Raw genomic sequence first — 10,368 nt, 5'->3', positions numbered from 1 at the left:
TATGTAGGGCAGAAATGGCGGGCTGGGGCATCTTCCTGAGAGAACTGGGGCTGGAGGGGGTTCTTTTAATACGGAGCCACCTTTTTTGTTGTTTTTCCTAAATTTTTTTTTCTGGCTGGGTACACTGTACTTTATTGATGGTGCATGACAAGGTTGGGCTCTCTAAGCCCTTCCCTTTTTTCAGGGGGTCTGGGACAGAAACTGTGTCAAGGATGGGAGATTCTCAGTGTGTTGGGGGATCCAGTTGGGACAAGGACTCCCCAGCAGATGAGGGCCTCTCCCTTTAGTGGTATTGCTGGGGCTGGTGGTTCAGGGGGCTCTTATTCCTTGGAGGCCACGTGGATTATAAGGTCCACCACCCTGTTGCTATAGCCAAATTCATTGTCATAGCAGGAAATGAGCTTGACGAAGTGGTCACTGAGGGCAATGCCAGCCCCAGCATCAAAGGTGGAAGAGTGGGTGTCACTGTTCAAGTCAGGAGACAACTTGGTCTTCAATGTAGCCCAGGATGCCCTTTAGGGGACCCTCTGATGCCTGCTTCACCACTTTCTTGATATCATCATATTTGGCAGCTTTCTCCAGATGGTAGGTCAGATCTACAACCGACACTTTGGGGGTGGGAACACGGAAGGCCATGACAGTGAGCTTCCCATTCAGCTCAGGGATGACCTTGCCACAGCCGTGGCAACACCAGTAGATGCAGGGATGATGTTCTGGGCAGCCCCTCAGCCATCTTGCCACAGTTTCCCAGAGGGGCCATCCACAGTCTTCTAGGTGGCAGTGATGGTATGGACTGTGGTCATGAGTCCCTCCATGATGCCAAAGTTGTCATGGATGACCTTGGCTCGGGGGGGTTGGAGCAAGCAGTTGGTGGTACACGAAGCATTGCTGACAATCTTGAGGGATTTGTCATACTTCTCGTGGCTCACGCCCATCACAAACATGGGGGCATCGGCAGAAGGGGCAGAAATGATTACCCTTTTGGTGCTACCCTTCAAGTGAGCCCCAGTCTTCTCCAAGGTTGTGAAGACACCGGTGGACTCTACAACATATTCAGCACTAGTTATCACCCCACTTTTGATGTTGGCGGGATCTTATTCCTGTAAGATAGAGAAGAGCTTCCCATTGATGGCAAGCTTCCCGTTCTCAGCTTTGAGGGTACCAATGAACTCGCCACGGGTGGACTCATACTGGAACACGTAGACCACGTCGTTGAGATCAATGAAGGGGTCATTGATGGCAATAACCTCCACTTTGCCGGGGTTAAAAGTAGTCCTGGCGATCAGACGCCCAATACGGGCAAATCCGTTTACTCTAGCCTTCACCATCCTGTCTCAGGGATGCTGCTGTCGGTCGCACGAACGGGATCGAGCACAGAGCGCTCTCCTAAATTCTTGCAACTGCCTGGTTGCAGCCGAACTCCTCCCCTCTCCTCCACGGTCCAGTCACCTACAGATTCCGGGGCCTCAGAGGCCACACCCCTTCCTTTCCGCTTCCGGTCTCTCGCCAGTCATTCGTCCAGCGCCCGGGTTACGGCTCCGCCGGCTCTGGGTTCCGGGTTCGTTGCCCCGGTTCCCGACCGAGCTGGTTTCTCGGGCCGCGCCGGCCGCGCGCAGCACCCTTCGGGTGCCAGACTCCTCGGATCTAGCCCAGGGGGTCCCCCTTGTCCTCCGCGGGCCCGCCGGGGCTGGTCTCCGGTTCCTGCCCACCTCGCCCCCCGCCCGGGCCCCAGCCCTCGCCATCCCATGGAGTCCCAGTGCGACTACTCGATGTACTTTCCGGCTGTGCCGCTGCCCCCGCGCGCGGAGCTGGCAGGGGACCCGGGCCGGTACCGGGCGCTGCCCCGGCGAAACCATCTATACCTGGGGGAGACTGTCCGCTTCCTGCTGGTGCTGCGCTGCCGGGGCGGCGCGGCGTCCGGTGCCGGGGGCGGCCCGGGCTTGGGCTCCCGTGGGGCCTGGGCGGAACTGGCAACCACCCTGGCTGCCCTGGCCTCGGTCAGCGCCGGAGGCGGAGCCCCCGGGGGCAGTGGCACCAGCGACCAGGATCCTGAACCCCCAGGGGGAGGGGACCCTGGGGGTGGGGTCTTGTTCCGAGGCTGCAGCCCCCTTCTCACCCACGGCCCGGGCCCTGCTACCTCAGGGGGAGCGACCACGGTGAGGAACTTAGGGTGACGGCACAGGGTGGCGGGATAGGGTGCTGGGCTCCAGAGACTTGAGGGGAGATGGACGCTGGGGGCCTAGGCTCGAAGCTGGGAGCCCGAGGCCGGAGGCAGAGGATGAATGAGGAGGGGAAGGGCAAGAACCATGTACTGCAGATCTTAAAGGGAACTGAGGTAGGCTGCCTCTTTGAACCTTTCCTGACCTGTGAACCCCTCTTTCGCAACCCCAGCTGCCTGTGGAGGAACCAATTGTGTCCACAGATGAGGTCATCTTCCCACTCACCGTTTCACTGGATAGACTGCCCCCAGGGACACCTAAGGCTAAGGTAGGATTGGCAAGGGGTGGAGATTTTGTCCTAACTCGGACACCTTTCTAAGGCCCTGCTGGCTCTCTCTCCTGTTGACTGTGGACCTGTGTCCCCTGTGTTCAGATTGTAGTGACCGTGTGGAAGCGGGAGGTTGAGGCACCAGAGGTCAGAGATCAAGGCTACCTGCGCTTGCTGCAGACCCGATCTCCTGGGGAGACCTTCCGGGGCGAGCAGAGCGCTTTCAAGGCCCAAGGTGGGGAGGAGAATACAGAGCGGGGAGAGGCTAGAGTCTGGAATCTGGGGGACAGAATGGAGGGGTGCTACAGGAGAGTATCTGGTCTGGGGAGAAGAGGAAGATTAGAACTGTGGGTTGGAGTCGAGGGGTGTGCCCAGACCATCATTTCTTCCCTTCACCCTCTCTGGCAGTGAGCACCCTGCTGACTCTGCTGCCCCCTCCGGTTCTGAAATGCCGTCAATTCACTGTGGCTGGAAAACACCTGACTGTGCTCAAGGGTGAGCAGATTGGCTGGCTCGATTCTTCAGTAGCAGCAAGGTGTTGATTGGGTGGCAGTTACTTTGGGCAGGTTGGTGGGGTAGGTCTGTGTTTTGGGGTGAAGTTGGGGATTGAAGAGTCCAGATACTCTTGGCTCAGCTGGCTACCTCTCACAGTGCTGAACAGCTCCTCCCAGGAGGAAATCTCCATCTGGGACATCCGAATTCTCCCCAACTTCAATGCCAGTTATCTACCTGTTATGCCCGATGGCTCTGTGCTGCTGGTGGACAATGTCTGGTGAGGTCCTGGGGACAAGCTATGCCGTGGAGTCGTGGGGCTGGGAATAGGGGACTGAGAGCTCTGGCATGGAGAGATCATGCTCTGTTCCCCTCCTCTGAACTAGTCACCAGTCTGGGGAGGTCTCCATGGGCTCCTTCTGCCGACTCCCTGGTGCCTCTGGCTGCTTTCCCTGCCTGCTTAGTGCCCTGGAGGAACACAACTTCCTGTTTCAGCTGAGAGGGGGTGAGCAGCCCCCTCCAGGAGCCAAGGAGGTGAGGATAGGGGCTGGTGTGTTCAAGGAAAAATGATAAGAAAAAGCAGTGAGCGGGAAAGACTAAGGGTTTGAGGACTAAAGATGGGAGGGGGACTCTAATACATGTGGTGTTGCCCTTTGTCCTTCCCACAGGGCCTTGAAGTTCCCCTGATTGCTGTGGTTCAGTGGTCCACTCCAAAGCTGCCCTTCACCCAGAGCATCTATACCCACTACGGGTGAGTATGTGGGATCCCCTGCCAGGTACTGTCCTGTTCACCTTTGTTACTTGACACACACCCTATGCTCTCTTCTCTTTCACTGCTTCCAGGCTGCCCAGCATCCGCCTGGACCGCCCGTGCTTTGTGATGACTGCTTCTTGTGAGTCTCCTGTTCGGACCTACGAGCGTTTCACTGTCACCTACACGCTGCTCAACAATCTCCAAGACTTCCTCGCTGTGAGGCTCGTGTGGACACCGGAGCACGCACAGGCTGGTGGGTCAGCTGCCAGGCTGGGACCTTGTCCCAAGGGCAGGGAGGGAAAGGAAGAAGTCATGGAAGTAGCACAGTGAAAACAGCTCAAAACCTGGTGCCAGCCCCACAAGTGGGTGACTTGAGGCTTGCCACTTCAGCTGCACCTGGATGGTCTCCACAGTACCACATGTGGAGTTCAGAGAGGCAGTGGTGCTGAGTGATTTTAAGGGCATAGACACTGGAGCTGGGCTTTCTGGCATGTTTGATTTCTATTTCTCCCTTTTACTAGCTGTGTGACCGTGAGTAAATTACTTAATCTCTCTGAGCCTCAGATTCTTCATCTCTAAAACGGGGTTGTCATGTAGATTAACTGAATTGATACAAGTGATGAGAACAGATTTCAGCATACCAGCCCACTACTGTTATCTATAAAATGCAACAAAAGATGAACATTTATTCCATTTACTACAGAGTGGTTTGGAGGATCAAATGAGACTTTGTGAACTGAGGACCACTGTACAGATGTGTTTACCGCCGCCCGTTCCTGTCCCTTTCTCCCCCCAGGAAAGCAGCTGTGTGAGGAGGAACGCCGGGCTATGCAGGCAGCCCTGGACTCCATCATCTGCCACACGCCTCTCAACAACCTCGGCTTTTCCCGGAAGGGCAGCGCACTCACCTTCAGTGTGGCCTTCCAGGCTCTCAGGACAGGGCTCTTTGAGGTGGGCCGGGGAGGGTGGGGCTGTGTGGTGGATGATGCGGAATGGTGGGGCGTGAGGAATTAGACAACCAGTTAGCTTCTGTGATTGAAATATAATGGGTGGCATGACAAAGCTGGGCAGAGGGAAGTGGACTTTCGAGCTGATGGACGCCCATGGAGTGGGTAAGGTGACCGGAAGAGGGGTCTGGGCCCTGGGAGCCGTGCCGGCAAGCTCATCTGTGTCCGCCGCCCCCAGCTGAGCCAGCACATGAAACTGAAGTTGCAGTTCACCGCCAGCGTGTCCCACCCTCCGCCCGAGGCCCGGCCCCTCTCCCGCAAGAGCAGCCCCAGCAGCCCCGCCGTCCGGGACTTGGTGGAGAGGCACCAGGCGAGCCTGGGCCGCTCTCAATCCTTCTCCCACCAACAGCCCTCCCGCAGCCACCTCATGAGGTATGGAACCGGGAGGTGGGGTGGCACTCAGGCTTGGTAGAGGCTGGAACCAGAGAGGGAGCAGGGAGGGGTGCCTGGTGTCTGACTGGAGCCCACACCCTCTGCCCTCTCCCAGGTCGGGCAGTGTGATGGAGCGCAGGGCCATCACGCCCCCTGTGGCCTCCCCTGTCGGCCGTCCCCTCTACCTGCCCCCGGACAAGGCTGTGCTCTCTCTGGACAAGATTGCCAAGCGCGAGTGCAAGGTGCTGGTGGTGGAGCCCGTCAAGTAGCACCAAGCCGGCTCACCTCCCTCTTGCACTCCCAGAAATCAGAAACTCCGGAGGGGGTCCTCCCTCCCAGGCTGCTGCCTCCCTTGGGTTGCCTCCTACCGTGGGAGCCACCTGTCTTATGTCTGCTGATGAGGGACCAGGGAAGAAGCTGTGAAAAGGGCGGGTATGGCTGTGGCACAAGTCAACAGTATTTCCCCCAGTTCCTGTGGGGGGGCTGGCCCCACCCCTAGGCCAGGACAGATACTCCAAGAGCTCCCTGGCCCTGCGCCCTTTCAACGTTTACGAAGTGTTTTCCTCACTGCTCTTAAGTTGTCTTTCCCACCTCTGACGTTCCCTCCCACCCAGCTGCAGGGCTGAGCTTAGAGGGTGGTGATGGTAAAGGGGCCCCGACAACAACCCTCCTGTTTTGGGGGTCGAGGAGATAACTAGGTGACCTCTTTCCACCCCTCATGTTTACGTTTGCAGCCTGAAGCACTTTAAGTTGTGTGTGTGTGTGTGTGGTTGTGGGTGTGGGTGTGGTTTTTTTTTTTAGTCTGTCCTGTAAATTATTTTCCATCTACTGCTTCCAACTGAAATAAGACTATTAAATGTGTGCCCAGGAGGAAGAAGAAAGACTGCTGTTTGTGTGTTGGTGGAGGGAGCAGACGACACAGTGGGCAGAGGCTGAGAATAATTCCCTTCAGCATACAGACCAAGTAGCTCCCCCCAGCTCCCTTCCTATCCAATTCCCATTATATAATATCCAGAGGTGGCCGTGCCCTACTCCTCTGGGTACATGACTTTCTCCCCAGAAGGTGACAGACGTGAGGTATGAACTACCTCCACCCCTGACACACACACACACACACACACACACACACACACACACAAATACCCCTAGGCCTGGGAACATCAGATTTATGTTTATTAGGAGGGAGGAAGGGAAGAAGCGAGGGAAGAGGGCAGTCCCTTCGCTCTCCCTCTCCTTAACATTGTGCAAAGTCCCCAAGCCTTTGCCCTTCCAGGTAGGGTGAGGAAGTGGATGAGTAGAAGGCCTTACTTCTAGCTGCAAGCCAAGAAAGAGGCAGAGGACGCTGTGCCTTCCTCATCACAAGCGGCTCGTGGACCCAATCCACCTTCGACCCCTCTCGCAGGCTCAGATGTCAATGGGCTCCCGGACTCGGTTCTGCCTCTTTACTACAAACACCCTCTGTCCTGACACGGTCACCAGCAGCGTGTGTTCGCCAAAGACCACTGGAGGAGAGATGCCCCAGGAGAGGGAAGGGAGCACAGAGTTAGCGGGATGCGATGGCCTCCATGGGGTCACACAAATTGGCTGATATCAAAAGCCAAAGAAATTCTACAGTTCCAGGCTCAGAAGAGGAGAGGCCTCCATTAAATCCTCTTCTTTCTCATTCTCAACACTGATCCAGGGGAAAACCTGCTGTTGAGTAGATTCTGACTCAGTGACCCTATAGGACAGAGTAGAACTGCCCCATACAGTTTCCAGGGAGCGCCTGGTGGATTCAAACTGCCAACCTTTTGGTTAGCAGCCATAGCTCTTAACCACTATGCCACCAGGGTTTCCTTTGATCTGTGGGAGGGGTCCCCAAAGGGATGAATGGGGCCAGAACCTGGGACCCCAGGAGATGGTGGAAGAGTTGGTAGGAGATAGCCTGTTTTCCCTGAGAAGCAGAAGCCTTTGGGAGAAGCCCCCTTCCCCACCACCACCACCAGGGGCAGGGGCTGGGGCTCACCTGACAGGCGTTTGAAGGGGACGTTTATGCCGTGGTGCAGCCGGAAACCACAAGCGGTGCTGACCAGCTCAGAGATAGCACTGGCTGCCTGCTCATCGTTCTCTAGATCCCCAGACGACTGCATGCAGATGGGAGGGAAGAGGGCAGAAATTAGGGAAGAGAATCGGGAAGGAATTCTAGGCCAGTCACTTTGTCTCTAGTTATTTGTAACTTCTCCCTCTTTACTTTCCAAAATTCCCAGGTTACCCCAGTTCGGGAAAGACAAACCTAAAACCTTCCTTTGGCATTATAGCTTCCTCTTTGTGTCATCCTATTTCTCCTTGTACTACTGGGCTTCCCCTGATGACTCTCATGCAGTTCTTTACTGACCATTGTTTCCTAACGCCTTGAAACTTAACTTTGTTCCCTGCCCCCAGCTATCTGATAAAAACACATTCTCAAAAACCAATTCCCACCCTTGAAAATGACCACTGAATTGTTAAAGTCTCCATCTTTTTCTCAGTCTTCCCATTTACTGCCCTGTTTGCAGAATCTGGAACACAACCATCCCCTTTGTCTTGAGCCCCTCCCTACTACCCAGCTGCTTGGATCAGTGCTGTGACAGTGGCCTGGGCTTCCTCTTTGCTGGTGACTATCTCAACTTCTTCTTCCCACATCCTTGATATGGGCCTCCCACTAGTTAAGTTTAGTGAACTTTTTTCCCTTGGACATTCTGTACCACAGTTTTCTCATCTGTAAATTGGGAACAATACAGTACCTTACAAACTTATTGTGAAGATTAAATAATATTGGCAAGATGCTTAGAACAGCTCCTACCATTTATATTAACTGCTTTTATTCCACATCAAACCCAGTGTTGAAAGTCAAACCATTGGAATTCCCTCTACCTCCCATGCTCCCCAACCAACTTCCATTTTTGATTTCCTGTTTGTTAAGGCACCATCATTCTTCTAGGCTTCTGAATTCAAAATCTTACTGGCTGGAGAAGTATCTCCTCCATCACTTATATCCAGTCATTCCTCCTTTAAATCTATTCTCACGCTCCTTCTGGTTGCCACCAGCCCAGTCTCATACCTAGCTTACTGCCCTGTCTTCTAAATTCGTCACCTTCCAGTCCACCTTCACATTGCTAACAGAACAATCTTGCTAAACCATTTCATCAGGTCATGTTCCTGTTCAAAAGCCTTCAATACCTCCTTATTACCTTCAAGATTAAGTCCAGATGGGTGAACCTGGCTTTGAAAGTCCTCCACACTCTGATCCTTTCCTGATAATATCCTCTTCTTCCCCTAAACCTTCCCAAAGCTTCTCAATGTGACACCCACCATTTTAGACACGTTGGTGTCACACTCCTGCAAATATGTCCACTTCCCAGCCTCAAAGAACTCCTTTTCTTCCTGTTCACCACCACCCATCCTTTAACGCCCAGCTGAATTTCTACCTCTGAGAAAGTTTCCTTGCCGTAACACAAGTTATTACATAACGTAACATGAAGGGTTGATTCCTTCAGTAGTCTTCACCACTCATGTTGCTTTCAACTTTTAACCTTTTAAGCCTTGTCTAACTAGATTGAAAACTTCTAGAGAACTAACACTGTTCTGTACTATGGAACAAAATACAAAGCCTCGTCAATAAATACCGTATATATACTTGAGACGAACTCAGGTAATATCAGTTACCAACAAACTTGTGACTTTAGTAGAGTTAGTAAGCCTCTTAGAAAAGTTGGAGACTTTAATTGATTACTGAAAGCTTACTATATGCCAGGCATGCTACCAGGTAATGACATAGAGACAAATTAGGGTAAAATGTGCAATACTGGAAGAGATTATGGGCCAAGTGTTCTTAGGGGATTCCCTCCCTTTCCCCAGAACGCACCGCCAGCACTGCGCCTTCACTCAGCACCAAGTAGCCGAGCTGGTCTGGGATTCGCTCCAGCCCCTGGGTCAGTGCAGAAGTCTAGTGCATAAAGGAGCAATCAGTGAGAAGCATGCCAGGAAGGTGGCCCTGAATACCTTCAAACCCAAATTCCTCTCCTGATGATGCCCCCCCCCCCCCGGCCTTCTCTTTCCCCAACCAGGGTCCTTCCAGACGCTCTTCCCTCTAACACCGAGCTTTCCTTGCCTTCTGAGCCTCCATCTGGACCCTCTACCCCTTTGCCCGTAGGCTCCCTCGGCCTCCCACACCCCATCTTTGATACCCCAGGATGCCTTCGCAGCCCCACTGGCCCCTCACATCAGATCCTCCCTTCAACTCCCCTCGTGCCCCGCCCCTTCCTCGAAAACTACTCCCCAGCTCTATACGCCCTCCCTCTTCAGCTCTCCATGTCGCCACCCCGTCCCATCTCCATTCCCTCTCGGTCCCAGGGTGGCTTAGGGTGAACGTAGAATGCAGGCCCAGAAAAGGGCAACCAAAAAGGTTGGGGAACAGGAACGCAGAACCCCCGGCACGTACTCCCGCGCATGCGTTCTCACTCACCATCGTAGACTTTAGGTGCTGGGGGCACTCCCTAATAGATAGGCAGCTTCCTACCAGAGTGCCAGATCACGTGCTTACAGGGGCGGTCTCCTGCGCTGTGCTGCCGGACTTCAGCCCCGCCCCCAGCGTGATTGGAACATGGATTACATCATCAGACTGAATCTGCCAGTGAGAAGCGCCGTTTCGCGGAGACGCGCAAGGATTGGTCACGTACCCTCTTTAACCCATATCCCGCCCCTCGGAGCCTGAGAGGCAGGAGGAGGGAGGAGTGTGTGGCGGAGCCAGGTCCAGGACGGGGTGGGGCGGGGGAGAGGGGGCTGGGATTGCGCGCGCAGGAGTGCCCAGAGGGTAATATCGGGGTTTGCCTGCCTAAAGTGTGAACCGAAGTGAAAACCTTTCTTGGATTTCAGATTTCTTCACCCTAAAATGAGAGAATAAAATAAAATAATGCTTGTGAAAGCTATTCAGAATGGTACTCTTATGCCTACTCTAGGCAACTGGGACACCCAAAGTGGTGTCCCCCACCCTTGCCTCCCATCCCAGCCAACAGAGAATACTGTGTATTCTCTGCCTGGAAAAATTAGTAACAGTACCTTGGGGCAAGATATCTCCATATATCTATATCAGAAAATACTAGGAGCTCTGGTGGCACAGTGGTTGAGTCCTCGGCTGCTAACCAAAAGTTTGCTGTTCAAACCTACCAGCCACTCTGCAGGAGAAAGATGTGGTAGTTTGCTTCTGTAAAGATTTATAACCTTGGAGACCCTATGGGG

At 54.0% G+C, this 10,368-nt stretch overlaps 2 protein-coding genes and 1 pseudogene across 3 annotated transcripts; 1 reads left to right on the top strand and 2 right to left on the bottom strand.

Annotated features, from left to right (window-relative positions):
- Nucleotides 1-320: 320 nt before the first annotated feature.
- Nucleotides 321-1,400, bottom strand: LOC101341357 (glyceraldehyde-3-phosphate dehydrogenase-like; annotated as a pseudogene).
- Nucleotides 1,401-1,508: 108 nt separating this feature from the next.
- Nucleotides 1,509-5,842, top strand: TRAPPC14 (trafficking protein particle complex subunit 14). The gene is made up of 11 exons (XM_004386716.2): nucleotides 1,509-2,156; nucleotides 2,392-2,487; nucleotides 2,593-2,722; nucleotides 2,896-2,982; nucleotides 3,139-3,259; nucleotides 3,366-3,513; nucleotides 3,648-3,730; nucleotides 3,823-3,986; nucleotides 4,530-4,684; nucleotides 4,919-5,112; nucleotides 5,228-5,842. Exons 1-11 carry the CDS (start codon nucleotides 1,746-1,748, stop codon nucleotides 5,379-5,381), a joined length of 1,743 nt encoding a protein of 580 aa, XP_004386773.1. The 5' UTR covers nucleotides 1,509-1,745; the 3' UTR covers nucleotides 5,382-5,842.
- Nucleotides 5,843-6,266: 424 nt separating this feature from the next.
- Nucleotides 6,267-9,694, bottom strand: LAMTOR4 (late endosomal/lysosomal adaptor, MAPK and MTOR activator 4). Of its 2 annotated transcripts, XM_023740992.1 has the most exons (4): nucleotides 9,596-9,694; nucleotides 8,996-9,076; nucleotides 7,118-7,235; nucleotides 6,267-6,614 (listed from the first exon to the last, which is right to left on the bottom strand). In XM_023740992.1, the coding sequence occupies exons 1-4, from the start codon at nucleotides 9,596-9,598 to the stop codon at nucleotides 6,517-6,519; spliced, it is 300 nt and encodes a 99-aa protein (XP_023596760.1). In that variant the 5' UTR covers nucleotides 9,599-9,694; the 3' UTR covers nucleotides 6,267-6,516. The 2 variants fall into 2 exon arrangements, with proteins under 2 accessions (XP_023596760.1, XP_023596761.1); XM_023740993.1 differs by lacking the exons at nucleotides 8,996-9,076; nucleotides 9,596-9,694 and adding an exon at nucleotides 7,573-7,917.
- Nucleotides 9,695-10,368: the final 674 nt, after the last annotated feature.

This window comes from Trichechus manatus, unplaced genomic scaffold (genome assembly GCF_000243295.1).
Source record: "Trichechus manatus latirostris isolate Lorelei unplaced genomic scaffold, TriManLat1.0 scaffold00170, whole genome shotgun sequence".
Classification (NCBI taxonomy): Eukaryota; Metazoa; Chordata; class Mammalia; order Sirenia; family Trichechidae; genus Trichechus; species Trichechus manatus.
This window is presented reverse-complemented; position numbering and strand designations above follow the sequence as displayed.

Excerpts from the sequence above, each read along its gene's own strand:
- TRAPPC14 (XM_004386716.2), top strand. The coding sequence starts at position 1,746 with ATGGAGTCCCAGTGCGACTACTCGATGTACTTTCCGGCTGTGCCGCTG. Across the intron at positions 2,723-2,895 it reads GAGCGCTTTCAAGGCCCAAG|TGAGCACCCTGCTGACTCTG; the intron begins GTGGGGAGGAGA and ends CCTCTCTGGCAG. Across the intron at positions 2,983-3,138 it reads ACACCTGACTGTGCTCAAGG|TGCTGAACAGCTCCTCCCAG; the intron begins GTGAGCAGATTG and ends TACCTCTCACAG.
- LAMTOR4 (XM_023740992.1), bottom strand. Across the intron at positions 7,236-8,995 it reads GTGAAGGCGCAGTGCTGGCG|TCGTCTGGGGATCTAGAGAA; the intron begins GTGCGTTCTGGG and ends ATCTGCATGCAG. Across the intron at positions 6,615-7,117 it reads CCCCTTCAAACGCCTGTCAG|TGGTCTTTGGCGAACACACG; the intron begins GTGAGCCCCAGC and ends TCTCTCCTCCAG.